The 14,946-nt window shown below is 50.4% G+C and overlaps 1 protein-coding gene across 1 annotated transcript; it reads right to left on the reverse strand.

Annotated features, from left to right (window-relative positions):
- Positions 1 to 382: 382 nt before the first annotated feature.
- On the reverse strand, positions 383 to 11,408 carry Pdyn (prodynorphin). The gene is made up of 3 exons (XM_032904199.1): positions 11,348 to 11,408; positions 3,574 to 3,719; positions 383 to 2,460 (listed from the first exon to the last, which is right to left on the reverse strand). Exons 2-3 carry the CDS (start codon positions 3,703 to 3,705, stop codon positions 1,846 to 1,848), a joined length of 747 nt encoding a protein of 248 aa, XP_032760090.1. The 5' UTR covers positions 3,706 to 3,719; positions 11,348 to 11,408; the 3' UTR covers positions 383 to 1,845.
- Between the last annotated feature and the right edge of the window lie 3,538 nt (positions 11,409 to 14,946).

A 14,946-nucleotide genomic window follows, 5' to 3' on the forward strand; every position in this document is an offset into this window, starting at 1 on the left:
ACTTTTCATGTTTGACTTCATCTGTCCTGTCAGCCACACTACATACACTGCCCTATTCATCTTTATTTTATAGAAATAAGAAGGTCCAGAGAGGTCAATGACTTGCCCAAAGTCACACAGACTTAATTTACATCTATACATCTGTGGAACACTCGGTTTCTTGCTTTCTGTTATTCCACAGTTTTTCCTAATAGGACTACAGGGGCTGGAGCTTGGAGGTAGAATGTTGCCAATCGCACATGAGGCACCAGGTTCAATCCTCCAATACAGCTATACGTGTGTATGTGTGCTTATGTAAGTATATACATATCATATCTGCTTATATATAATGCCGTGCACTTTCTCTGGAGACGACTCGAATATATCCACGCAAACACAGCAAGCCATCTGCATAACTTTATTTATTGTACCAGAGAAGCAGGAAACTACACAGACCTATTAAGGACTCACATGTTCCAAGTAATTTGGATAAATGTGATTTTTTTTTTAAGCAGCGTACAAGTCACCATAAAACAATCTACACATTTCAGAACACATGAAGAGCTCTACAGGCTGTGGACTGTGTGTGGAGAGGGACACTCAAGCTATCTTATGCAAAGATGCAAATCCAGTCTGCTTCCTACCAAATATGCAAATCCAGACTGCTTTCTCTCCCGTCCAGCCCCATCTCCTTAACCTACCAATCTAAATATCTGATGGGGAGAGGAAACCAAAGAGGACCTGGCCTCTGATTCTGGGTTATTTGAATCCAGCGAACCCACTTGATCCTCTTTCTCTGCTTTTATTTGGAGACATGGAGAACGAGGCTCACTGTAATACCGAGGGGGAACAGTCTCTCCTTCAGCTACTGCTTCTGGATCCCCCTTCCCAGTGCCAGTGCATATGCCGGGCCAAATGGCTCAGCCAAATGGCTCTGGCTCCCGCAGCCAAGTCAACTACTGAGGAGCACAGCTGCGCTCAGCTGCATCAGCTCCACTACGATTCAGTTCCTCGTGGGCTAGAAGTGTGAAACTGATCTTTTTTAATGAGGGCTGTGGGAACTGGCCCAAATTCTGAATTTGTTGTACAGAACAAATTAGTTTGCTTTGCCCCCCCCCCCTTATCACTTCAGTCTTCAGAGGAATGGCTTTTCCTCGTGAGCAGGGGGTGTCACTCTTGGGAAAGGCACCGCCCTCGCCAGGGTCTAGGAGCTGGGCTTTTCCAAGACACCTTGGAAACCATGAGAACTCTGGACGCTCGTACAATTAGCATGCTAGAGGCCTGGCCTCTCTAGGGTTATAATCCCTGTCCCTGAAAAGGCTTTTCATTTAGCCTGTGGCTTTCCAGAGCAGTGTGTACAAGACGAGCCTGTATGGCTGAAAATGCAGTTAGGATCTTCATTTGCATGTATTTTGCGCATATCTTGTTTTATGTTTCTACACTGAATGCCTCACGGTTCGCATGCAATACTAACAGGGAGTGCTCATTTTTCTTCCAAGAGGAACACGTGATCAGTGAAGTTTGGAGACCACAGACCTATAGGTACAAAGAACAAGGTTCTCTGGATTCTAGGGTGGGAAGGGGTCACAGGGATAGATCGGTTGGGCTGATGTCAAAGAGCTACCCTTGGTAGTGGTAGTTTAGAGGTCTAGGGGTTTGAGCCGGACACTGGATGGATTAGCAGGGGATCCCCACTCTTCCCCACCACTGCCCGCAAACGAACACTCCACTCCTAGGCGGAACAGGGCGTGGGCTGGGTCTAGATGTTTTCATGGGAATGCTGAACGGAGCAAGCGAAGGAATAAGCAGAGGAGGATGAAGCAGGAAGCCGGCAGACCCAACTCCATGGAGGGGAAGTGTTATCCATCAAACATCTAAATCTTCGGAATAGGTATTGGGGTTCTCCTGGGACCGAGTCACCACCTTGAACTGACGCCGCAGAAAACCACCATAGCGTTTCTGGTTGTCCCACTTAAGCTTGGGGCGAATGCGCCGCAGGAAGCCCCCATAGCGTTTGTACAGGTCCTCATGCCCTACCGGATCCCCATCCTGGCCCCCGTCCTCGTCCCCAGCCATCTCGGAGCTCCTCTTGGGGTATTTGCGCAAAAAGCCGCCATAGCGTTTGGCCTGTTTTCTCAAGTCCTCCTGATTGAAATGGAGAGTGCCAGCCGGTGCGGCTTCATCATTCATCAGGTCAGTGCCCAGCAGCTCAGATTCTCTTCCATTGCCAAACCTGCCGGAGAGACCCCTGAGCTTTTCCTCTGAGACGCTGGTAAGGAGTTGGCCTTTCTCCAGCTCCTTCAGGAGCGGCTCCAAGAGCTTGGTCAGTGCCGTGTAGCCTTCTTCCAAAGCAACCTCATTCTCCAAGTCATCCTTGCCACGGAGCCCAGAGGCAGTCAGGGTGAGAAAAGACCAAAAGCCCCGGCATGTCTCCCACTCCTCCGAGGGCGGCACCAGGTCCTGGCACTCCAGGGAGCAAATCTGAAGGGATACGAGAGCGTCATCATGTGAGAGATGAGAAATTAGACTTACAGAGGCTAGGCAGGTATCCCAAAGGCACGGGGACACAGGTGGCCAAAAGCAGGGGCAAGATCTTCCAATTGCCCCAGCGCATACGCTTACCGGCTTTAAAGGGTATAGTTGCTCTCCCGACCTCTCTCAGGCTCTCAGACATAGAGAGGGCTGTTAAGATTTCAGTGACAGGGGTTCAGCAGAACAGAAAGAAAGTGCACGGAGAATGGAAGGGTTCAGCACACCGGAGAGGGCGTGTGTTGTGGGGGAGGGGTATGGGATCTACTTCATGGTGCTGAGGGAGCACTCAGTCACCTCTATGACTTTACTGATGTTGACGGTGACGAGCAACTTGAATTCTGAAGGCCTGAGGTTGGAGTCCCCACGCTTAGCCACACTGCTTTCCTAAGAGTGAGCACGGACACACTGTGTGATGATGGACACACTGTGTGCAGCTCAGTGAATACAAACCGGATGGATATTAAACGCTAATCATCATGACCTCATGGAATCAATCTTCATCTTATAAATGAGAAAAATGAGACTCAGGAAAGAACCCCAGAGGAAGGGAGCAAGAAAGGGCCAGACCCCAAGCCTGAGTATTGTCCACCACAGCTCAGCCAACAAACACTACTGCCGGGTGAGGCACGTGAGAAAGCATGACTCAAAATAACGTCAACAAGCCCAGGAGAAAAGCCTCAGTCAGGCCCAGGAGAGCCCAGCCCCACGGAGCAGATCCCGATAGTGTCATGGGGACGGCTTCGGCCAGGAGACTGAACTTGGAGGTGCCAGGAAAGGAAATTTTGGAATGTATACCCAGAGCTTCAGGTGACAGAGCAAGCACCCCATGGTTTACACCCTGTTGCCAGGCACTTGGCTGCCTGGAAACATGGTCTCTGTGCAGGCCTCGGGGAGCCATGGTAATGAAGTCTAGAATGCAGTGGGAACTGGACATCAGACCTCGGTACCGGGCTGTCCATGCCGTGCACTGCAGCAGAGGCACAGCAGCCCAGATATGGAACCTCCCCACTCTGGGCTCCACCCACAAATAGAATAACATGGAGAAGTCTTGCTGAGACCTACCAGGGGGTTGATGGGATGGGGCCCGTCCTGCGTCCTCACTGCACACAGGGAACACAAGGACAGGCAGTCCGCTGCAACCTCAGAGGGGATCACAAGGAGGCAAGCTGCCAGCATCAGCCTGGACCACGCCATTCTGTATCACCCTTCTGTTGGAGAGAGAGAAGGACAAGATGCTGAAGTGTATCTGGAGTGGACAAAGCCATCTCTTACTCATGTGTGGCGTAAACAGCAGCTCGAGGCCGGCATTCTCCCCATTCTGTCATCAAGGACACGGAAGCGGGGGAGGGAACCTCGGAGTCAAGGCCAAGGACTCAGGAAGGATTGAGAGCTGAGTAATTGCTGCTTCCTGGGATCCTCTCTCGGTAGGCAGTTCACGTAGCTCTGCAAGGCGGGCTATGCTGTAGCCTTCACCTGACAGATGGAGAAACCGAGGCACAGGAAAGTGATTCCACACAGCTAGAAAGCCCGTAAGCCGGAGCCTGTAAGCCTCTGTCTACCTTCAAGTCACCTCGACTACCACCAGCCTCTAGGTCTGTCCTCTGTTCTGAGTCCACAGGCTGGACGCTGGACATAGAAGCGAGACATACACTCCTGCTCTTTCTGATTTTTCCCTGAGTCTCTGGAACCCTTTGACTTCAGCGCTGCTCCTCACTCTGACAACTGCCTCACTTTCACCCCTCTCCATGCGGGCCTTCTGCTCGGCTTCTCTAATTATCTCATGAACTGTCCTCCTCAGCCTATTCATTCTGAGATGCCGCCCCCTCTGCCTCATTGTCATGCATCCCTCCAGTCTGTCCCCTCCCTAACCCCAACATCAGACCTGAGATCCACTTTCATGGATATGCCAGGCTCCCCCTCACCTCTTGGCCTTGCGCATGCTGTTTTCTCTTCCTGGAAAACCTTTCCTGTCCTGTTGTTACTTGTGTTTCCTAGATTAGGTTAAGTTCAGCAACTGCACCTTTCATCACAATGGTGCACCCCTAACTAGCTGTGTGAGCACTCTGCTCCTCCGTGTGCAAGCACACGCACACACACACTCATGCACACATTCATGCATGCATGCACACCAGCTCCCTGAACGCAGACTATCTCTTGCCCTCTCCATAGTACATTTGTGGGCCTCAAACAGGCTAACCTTGTTGCTGCCTCGGGACTCATGTGCACTCTCTTCCTCTGGAGTACCCAGACCAAGGGTTCTCCCAAGACTTCCTCTCTGCCTTTGCCATTTCCCCACCTAGAACATGAGCTCTCAAAGGCACAGACTTTAGCTGCCTTAACTTCTTATCCTAGCATTTAAAACGCTGGCCAGTATATCCTAAGCCCCTTGCAAATACTTGGCAGAATGAGCTGATGGTTCATTTAAAAAAAAATCTATTAGAAATTGTCTCTTTCCAGGGCATGAATATGGGAACGACTGGAGGGAGGTGACATGACAAAGATTAGGGGGAGGGGGAGGAAAACGGGAAAAATGATGTGACTATATCGCAACTAAAACAGAAAGTTGACGTCCTTTCTCAGTCAATATTTTAAAAGATTTTTATTTTATGTGTAATTACGTGCCTATGCGTGTGGGGGCAGGATATATGCTGTAATTTCAGGTGCCTGGGGAGGCCAGCAGAAGGTGCAATGCACCCCCCCAGAGCTGGAGTGACAGGCAGTTGTGAGTTGACAGACATGAGCACTGGGGACCAAACATGGTCCTTTGCAAAAGAGTGCAGCGTTCGCTCTTAACAACTGACATTCACTCCTGCCTCATCAGACAACTCGTCCGTCATAAGCCAAATCACTGTATGGTTCTTGCAGTGAACTTCGGTGCCCGGACTAGCCAGCCATCTGGGGTTTTACTCTCTCCCTACCTTGACATACTGATCTACTGTCTCCAAGATAAGAAACGGTGTCCATCTTCCCTCCAGGCTCCTGAGAACTGCACTTTCTTCTGACGCTCAGGGGCTCCAAGGAGTCCACCCAGGAGCCAAAACCCTGGAGGACCCCAGAACAAGTGTTCTCCCTTAAAGTTTCAGGTCAGCTTCCTAACCATTACCTCAGCTGACACTACCAAGATTCTTCTGTCCTAAGCCCCTACGGGGGCGCTGGTACTGCAGAGAGCTGCCCACATCCTGCCCTGAGCAGTGAATGAAGCTGGGGTGCAGGGCCCACTCTGTTAACTCTCTCCACCTAATAATTGCAGTTCGTAGAACAGGTTTGAGTCATCGCGGCTAAGTCTTCTGAATCCCAGCAACGATCTGCAGGGCACTGACTCTACCCCAAGCTTGGCCTACCCACCAGCTCAGAGGTGAGCATGATCTGCCCACTTTAGAGATGAGAAAACTGGTGCTAAGAAACTTGGTAACTCATCCGAGGTTATATGCAACTGTCGACCAGAGGCGGGCCCATGAGCTTCTCCCGAGACTGGGCTCAACTGCTCCTAGCACAGAGAAGCTCAAAGTTGAAAACACACAGAACTGTGCTCATGTAACCTGGGGGTCTCTGTGTTCTGAGGGTTTCCCCTGCATTCTATATCAGATGAGAGAAACCAAAGGTCCAGGCAGGTGAATGCATCATTTACATGCAGACAAAATAAATGGTTCCTGCTTCTTTTTGTTTTGTTTTGTTTGTTTCATTGTTTTCCTCCGATGCTGATCAGAGCTGATCTGTTATAAGATTTGAGCAACCTGTTGGGAGACTTCCCATACCAGTGAATTCTAAAATAAACCCAATTTCGACCTCTCTATACAATACTGGCGCCAGCATCTTTCCCTCTCCCCCTTAGCTTCTGCTGTGATGATATGGGTAGGGAAGCAGCTAAGTACCTGCCATTCCGAGCAGCCTCTTGAACTAACCACATACACAACACTTAAGGCACAAGCAGCGCCATTACCCGGCCTGTGTTACAGACTCCCCTGGGTCAAGGGAGATTGGCACTTAAGACAGTCGACTGCAGACCTTGCCTTCTTGTCCACTGATGACTTCCCAGGCTGTTCCATCTCCTTGCCCCCACCCTGCAGCCTTCAGCCTCTGCCTGGTTCTGGAGCAGATCGAAGATTATCCCCCTGAACACAATCTCCATAGTAGCCAGAGGACCCTCCTGACACTCCCCTCCGACGGTGCTGCCACCCAGTCCTGTGCCGGTCTTGCATAGTCTGAGATGCCTTCCCAAGGTCTGACTCTTCTGACCATACTCAGAGTCCTCCCCAACACAAAGAGCCTGACGTGCACACTACGGACGCCTGTACTCCAGCCTGTACACAGCTCAATGTGAGACAGTTCTCATGATAACCCCTTATGACTGAAACCAATACTATTCCCACAGTGGAGAGAACATGGAGGCGCAAAGAGATACGTCCACAGCATCCTAGCAAGCACACAACATACTGGCATCCCGATGTGAGGCCTGCCTGACCTGGGCTCATCCAATTTCATAGCCAAGGACACATGCCATCCCCAACCCTTGCATACAGAGTTCCCTCTGCCTCAAACAACTGTCGCCCATTCCTATTACCTTTTGATCTGACTAACTCTCACTCACTCGTTCTTTAGAATTTAGCCTCAGGCATCACAACCAAGCAGACTGTCTGGACATGATCTCTCCTTGGATCTCCTGCAGCCACCCATGCTAGCCCCAGCACAGAATTATATCTGACTAGCTGAGTCTAACATGAGAGGCGGTTTTGCAAATGCAAATCTCCTGCAGCATGTGTGTGTGTGTGTGGGGGGTATATTTAAGCATGAGAAGCAGGTCGTAGTTAAGGAGAAACTGCAGTACTGATTGCCAAGAAGCAGGCAGAGGCCAGGTCGTGCCAGCTTTGTGAGTTTTCAAATGTCCTGAGAAGACCAGTTTGTATGATTGATGCATGGAAGGATTGATGAATGCCGTAATGGATAGATGGATGGGTGGATGGATGAAGAGCTGAACAGATAAATGGATCATGTCCCAGAATGTCACCCAGGATTCAGATGAGACCAGGAGACCCATGAGTTTGGTGAGTGAATAAACAGGCATTTTAAAACTGGGAGATTTTTAAATTAAAAAAAAAAAAGCTCAATTTCCAATTTGTTTGGAGAAAAGTCAAAAGACTTTGAGACACTAGGCCTGCATTGGCGCTAGTCATGAGGGACACACACACACACACACACACACACACACACACACACACACGCGCCGCTGTTCCAGCTGACCACCTAGCAGACATTTGTACCTGCCACCCTTGGATGGCCAGCTCAAACAATTTGGAAAAATAGCTCGGGGCAGGGGGAAGGAGGGTCAGTGATTTTGAGAAAGGTGAGGTCCAACCCTGCCTGACCTGGCTACAGGCCACTGGCTTGTTTAGTGAGAGTGGCCGCTTAACCACCACTTGGAGAAAACTGACTTTGGTAGGCATTAGTTTTCTCCCCTATACAGAGGGGCTGGTAATGAAGAGTGTGAGGGTTACTTTAGGCACACTAAGCCCATGCCTAGCACACACTAGGCACTTTGGGGGCCTACTATTTGGGAGGGGAGCTGGTACCCCTCAGGAGCATACCAACCCTATAATAGCCTCCTCCTCTCAGGAGCTACAGTGTGCCAACCCTATGCAGAATGCCTAGCGGTAATACTGTTCCTAAAGGCTTTGTGGAGAAGGGAAGTTGCTCTCCTCCGAGTCCTCCTGACTTGTGAACAGAGGACCCAGCTTATCAGCTGAGTCCCTGAGGTTGTATGTCTTTACACAATGGCCTTGAGACCACCCCCATCTCATTTCCTCACTGTGGACACACACTCCTGAAAAGAAGCTGTATTTTTTCAGACTGATTAACCGATTACAAGTTCAGCACTGTGGGAAGACTGGACTGTCAATGGTATGGAAGCTAATTTTCTTACCTTGGGCTAGCTTCAGTCCCCAGAACAACCGTCCCTTGCCTACCTGTGTCTGATTGTTTTCAACTAATTTTTCTGGGTCTCCAGACATGCAAATATGTTATCTAAAAATATCTAATAATAATCTCCCGACAGGAGGGGGTTCACTGCCGTACAGGCTGGTTGCATCCTGCACCCCAACAAATTTAGAGCTATTGTTGGTGGCAGAATCCATTAAGGAAGAGAAAAGTGCCATCGACTGGAACTGTACTATTCCCTGAGAGGTCACACCATGGGCTCCTCAGACAGCCCCTAGCGCCCATGAGCTTCTGGACAGGGTCCGTTAAAGGACCAGAGCACAGTGGGAAACCGTTTCCCCTCTTGATCGAGAGTTCCTTGAAAGAGTAGGTTTTGTTTTGATTTGATTTTGCCCTCTCCCTAGCTCAGGGACTTTTCTCTGGTAGTCAGCAGAGGCTCCAGAGGCAGCAAGCATTTTCATTTGAAGAGCCAGGGCTGAATAATAATAGCGTGATTTAACATCACAATTATCCCCGGGAGCAATGTATGCATACGATTATTCCTATTTGGAGGAAGAGGAAATGGGAAAAGGTAAGAAAGGAGTCACTTGCTTAAGGTCACACAATGAGTCAGGAGGACTCCAGCTCTCGCTCATCACTGTTTCGGTGATCCTCCAGTGACAACCACCTTAGAATCTATCAAAGACTGTGCCACTGATCGGGGCCAGGCAGGATGCCTGCAGATGGCTCCTCTGGACAGGTTATCAGTCAAAGTTTAGGTTCTAGGAGAAAGCTGTGGGCAGAGAGAAACAGCACCCCCTAGTGGCAGGGCTGGAATTCACAGCATCGCCCCCGGGGGGCAGGGGCAAATGCTTTACATCTTTTTATCAATTACCTCCACCAGTGAGCTGGACACTGTCAGCCCCACTTAGATGGGAATACAGTGGCTCAGAGAGATGGGAGCTAGGCATAGAGTTGATCTGTTGACTACACAAACTGCTGGGAGGTGAGAGGGACAGGGCCTGTGGGCTATGCCCAAGACTTTCACGCACTCCCGAAAATGAAACAATTTCAGGATTTTTCAGGAAAACAGCAAGTTTGTTTTGGAGGGTTCTCAAGGGGCTGGTGAAGGAAGGCTCTGAAACTTGGACACACCCCTTGTTGAAATATGATCACGGATAGAGCACCGGTGACCGGTTTGCAGAGTGGCTTGGGTCCTGAACAGAGAATGAGCCAACCTGTTGTTCAGCAAATACCAAAGCGTGGACATAGGAACAGGTCTTACCCAAAGGTCACCTTTTCGGTGCAGAGACAGACAGAAACACAGTCCTGCGGTACCAACCGGCATGGTCAGGGTCTCAGTGAAAGCATTAGCAGTGGTTTTTAAAGGAATGTTTCTCAGCTGTCGGGTTTGTTAGGAATCCCCTCCCTTACTACCATTTGGAACATTTATTAGATAAGGAGAAATGCAAAAGGAGAATGAGAGGGTAGGGGGAGAGAGATGAAAAGTCAGAGGGAAGGATCACTGGGGGTGGGGTGGGGGACAGAGACAGCAGGAAGTGAAGATGATGGGGAAGTGGATGAACCGGAAAGAGAGGGGATGGGCAAATGCCAAGGTCATCTCCTGCTCCTCCCCCAATCTGCCCCTTGAGCTATATAATACCTGCCCGGTAAACCTTCATCAAGTTAAATAGAATAAGACTGGAGAGAGGCAGCTAAAGCCACTGCCGACACTCTGAGGATGTTCGCAGCTAGTGGCTAAGCATTCAGGCCAGTGGAGAATCGGGGTACGGTGAGGAGGACCCGCCTGAGCATGTCACGTGCTTCATAGATATGGCCACTGAGCTCCTGTGGGAGTATGGAGTGGGATCCAGGCTGAGCTGCAAAGGACTTGAGGACGCAGCTCAGTTGAGGTTACATCTCCCCAACTGTGGTCAGCTGTGTGTTGGTTCTATTGTTTTACCACCTTGTCAGACCCAGTGAGATCGGCCAATCACTTATCAGCCAAGAGGAGCAAACTGGGGAGAGAGACCATCTGCTGACCACACCTTCTCAGACACGCACTGAAACCAAACCAGCAACTTCAGACCCCTCGGAGAATGAGGGAGAGATCTGATCAATGGAAAAGTTGTGCCAGGAAAACTGGAGGTGGGATGGAATGTCAGGGAGGGACTTCATTGTTCAGGAGTGGGTGGAGGGGAGGGGGCAGCAGATAAAGCAATGGCGTCATGTGTGGGAGTGGGGAGAGAAACACTGGCCCCAGAAATATTTGACTTTTGTCAGGTTTCCCTGGGAGAGAGCACAGCAGGATGGAATGGGATGACTGATGAGATCGACGTCTTACAAGAGAGGGGAGGGGTTCATTTTGAAGCCTGACATTTCGAGTCACCAGAGAGGTGGCCATAACAACATTTACTGAATGCCTACCAAATACCAAATACAACCTCCCAATGGAGCCTTAGTAGTGACAGAGGGGAAAGAACATTATTATTATCTTTGTTATATTGGTGAGGAGATTAAGACCCTAAAAGGGAAAGCAATCGTTGCAAAGTTATACACACAACAAATAAAGGATGGCTATTGGGTTTAAATTAAGGCTCAGGTGTGGTCACACACACTTAGGTAATACATGGGAAATTCCTGAGGTAATGCTCTGAAAGTCCTGAGAATTTTCCTACCCTTCCATGTGGTCTCTCAAACAGCCCAGACCCAACCACTTGAGTAGCCTACTGGGTCAAAACAGTGGCTCCTACCATACAGTTTCCGTGGAACCGCTGATACCACGCTCCCAGCTGCCAGCTACTCCTGGAGACAAGGGGAGTCACCTGCCACCCATCACGCTTAGCACGATGAGGACAAAGCAGTGGGCTCAGGATTGTGTCAATAAACACACGCACACACATGCACACTCACACACATCACTCACCCTGCTGGGGCTGCTTCAAGAGCTCCCCCCACGCAGATCTCAAAGCCTGCGGATGAATGACCTGCAAAAACAGAACAAAAGACAAAGTGGGGTGGGATGGGAGCACCGGGGAGGGGAAGAGGGAGGAGGATTAGCAGAGCGTAGGAGTAAAGCCCCCATGACAAGGAACAGAAAAGGACGGACATTCTGAAAGGTTTTGCGACAGATCTTGACAGCAGTGCCTGCCAGATCAGAAAGATATCAGTGTATATTTCATCAACCCTTGGTGAGAATGAAGGTCTGCTGTCTGTGGGAGGACATTTGAAAAAACACCCAATAACCTGAAGAGCTTGGAGGCTTTATTAAGGGATACTTGTAAATCTTGAGAGGTTCTCAGAAAAAAAAAAAAAAAAAAAAAAAAAAAACACGCACCCAGGGAAAAGTAACAACAAGACACAGACTTTACTGTTCAGTCATGGAGTTGTGTACAGCTGCCTTCTCTGAAGCTCGACAGCTTTTTACTGATTTCAAACTTTGGGGGTTCCACAAGACTTTCTTTAAACATGGGCGTTGCTATCAGAGAGCCCATGGCTTTCCTCAAGCTTCCTCCAGCCTAACGAGCTGCCTCCAGCAGTAAAGTGGCTGTGATTTACAGGAAAGCAACAAGTCCTTTCAAAGTAAAATTTACAAGGGAAGTCCTCCTCAGACTGGGTATCCAGCTGAGCTCTCGCTGTCCTTCCTAGTTCCCTTTCAACCAAACAACCCCAGACTTCATTCTGAGTGAAATCAAAGGAAGCCACTCAAATCCGCACCTTGTTGGTGATTAAACATGATTCAAAAAGAATGAAAAAGATGGCACTCATTTATGCGTTGATGGTGTTTGATCCGGTGCTTGGCAAACGCCAAGTCCTGAACCTCATTAATGTTCCCAGCCCGTGTAATTTAAGTCCGGTGAGAAAGTGGACCTTTAAGAATAAGGCTAATTAGTGAAACCTCTTGGTCTTCCACACAGAATGCCCCCTTCTCCTCAGACCCCGAAAACTAGCGTAGGGACTGCTGTGTGGCAGAGCCCACGCGCCGCTAGCACCTGTGGAAGCCAGGACTGTTCAGGACATGGGTTCCAGAGGACAGGCAGCTCTTTGGACTCGCTGACCAGGCTCTTGTAAACTAGCCTTGAAACTATGATTTCCTGTGCTGAGTTCCAGAACCAAACCTAACTTCCCCCAGCCCAAGCTCCCACAGGTTCCCTTGCATAGCATCAGGAGCACATGCATGAAGCCAGAATCGCTGAGCTCCCAGCGGATCTTACCTGCGTGCTGCTTTGTCCCTGGCAGGCTTCTGACTGGTCAGGTGATAGGATGGCCGATCCAAGATTCAGAAGGAACCCAGACGCTAGCTCAGAGAAGTGCCACAGAGGAAGCCTTGAAGGCTACCAAATCCCCCTATGGCAGTTCTGTGAGCCTTACTCCCTCCCCTTTTATAGAAGAGAGTCTCCCCCCCCCCCCGCCCCCCTGTCGCTCAGCCCGCTCAGCGCTCGCTCACAGAGCACAGGCTGCCAGGAGCCAATGGGGGAGTGGCAGTCAGAGCTCAGACCCCCGGGTCCTTCCACTCAACCCCCTGGGCCTGAGTGAAACACAATAGCTGCTCCAGGTGATGTGATGTGGAGGAGGATGCTCTCGCGCAGTCCGGGGGTGGATTCTCGGTGTAGCGCTGTTTGTCACCTCAAATTCGGCCACTTTGAGCATTTCCAGGAGAGTCTCACAGGAAAACAGAGACAAAAGTAGGAGAAAGGCAGAGATGGGAGGAGACAGAGAGAGAGATAGAGAGACGCAGAGAGTCCAATCGAAAGGCAGAAAAGAAAGTTTGGAAACAGAGAATGGAAACAGAGAGGCAATGTCTGAGACACAATGAAGCATAGACAAAGCAAGAGGAAAAGAGAAAGAAAACACCACAGCCACAGAGGCTTTCAAAGATCAGCAGATAAAGAACAAGGAGTCGGAGGAGAAATGCTGGCACAAGAAACGAAGGCTGTCTCAAAACATAGGGACCTAAGGACGTCCTGGAGTGTCCAAAGCAGAGTTCTTGGTTATGGAAGAGGAACATTCAGCTCCATGTTGGCAGGGACACACACACACACACACACACACACACACACACACACACACACATACACACACACACACACACACACACACACTGGCATGTGTATGAATGTGCATTTGCCTGAGAGTGCCAGTTGACTTGGGCACCTGTCTGAGTTGATGCCAGGCACTGCCCTCCCTCACAACCAGGGGCAGCCATTCAGTTTTCAGTTGTCTCTGGCAGCAACACGGACTAAATAGCATGAGATGCCCCTCAGAACAGCAGCTCTGATGTGCCCTTGTGTGGCTCTGGGGAGGAGCAGATCTGCCTCTCGTGAACCCTCCACAGAGTTATGAGCGGCCTGGGGGTTCTGGGCGGCTGCACACACCTCCCAGAATACCCGTGTCTCTGAGTTTGGAGGAAAACATGCTCTGTGTCAGCAGCAGAGCTGGTTCCCTTGGTTGGGAGAGTGTCAGAGGCTGGCTGGACGGTCCATGTCGTGAACATCTGGGTTGTACCAGGCAGGGAGCAAAGATGTCAATTCTAACTCTGATGTCCTGGCCAGGTGCAGCCGCAGAGGCTGGAGGGCTTAGAAACTGGCCACAGAGCACAGCAAGTCATCACCCAGACCCAGATGGATCCGGTCCTAACCATCCACTGGACAAAGGCCCGCCCCGAGGACTTGGTTCTACACAGTCCATTTCTGAGACACTGGATATGTCGGCTTGCTCTCTGCCTCTGCCACTCATCAGTGCAGAGCCCGAGGCCTAGTGGGTTCAGCCACAGTTTGCTCGTCTATAGAATGCAGGAAAGAACCCCACTGGGCTCTTGGCATAGTGAAAGGAGGAGATGCCAAGAGCATTCGCCATAGCCAGCACATGGCCCATACTTCCCTGCAGCTGTCCTTGAGGTAATGGTGATGAAGTCATGCTCTGACGCAGCAGCTACACTTGGCGCTTCTCTGGGGCATCATTCTCTTCCTGCCACTGGCTCATTGCATGCCTCATACAACCGAGATGACGGATGTGGCTATTTGGTGAGTACCTGGTACGTCACAGACACTGCCACTTGTTTCACTGTATCCTCAGAAAAGCAATGCTACAGTGGGTTTGTCGGCCTGTGGCTTTGCGTGATTAAACTGTGGAGTGTTGTGTAGTGCCAGCCATGCGGGGCGAGTGGGGAGGCCCCAGCTACCCATGCCCCTCTGGCCTTGACCCCAGGCCCCCTGCCCTCTCTCATCTCTATCCTAAGCTTTCCTTCTGCAGGAGGCCTAGTCCAAGGTGAATGGGTGCCAACGCCAACAGGCAGGAACAGCTTCGAGGCACTTCCGGCATCTGGTGGCTGTGTCTCAGGCTGTCTTCCAACTCGCTGAGCTGGAGCTCCTGAGCTCCTCTCTAGTCACTGCTACCCAGGGATCTCGCAACCTGAGAATGAACTGTTTCTTCATCCTCAAGGTCCCACGCTCATGCCATGCACTCCCATTTCCTTTAATTCCCCATCTCTGCCTCCTAATTTCTATCTCCATAAGCTCTTGGCAA

This window comes from Rattus rattus, chromosome 5 (genome assembly GCF_011064425.1).
Source record: "Rattus rattus isolate New Zealand chromosome 5, Rrattus_CSIRO_v1, whole genome shotgun sequence".
Taxonomy (NCBI): Eukaryota; Metazoa; Chordata; class Mammalia; order Rodentia; family Muridae; genus Rattus; species Rattus rattus.

Excerpts from the sequence above, each read along its gene's own strand:
- Pdyn (XM_032904199.1), bottom strand. The coding sequence starts at position 3,705 with ATGGCGTGGTCCAGGCTGATGCTGGCAGCTTGCCTCCTTGTGATCCCC. Across the intron at positions 2,461-3,573 it reads CCCATCCCATCAACCCCCTG|ATTTGCTCCCTGGAGTGCCA; the intron begins GTAGGTCTCAGC and ends GTATCCCTTCAG.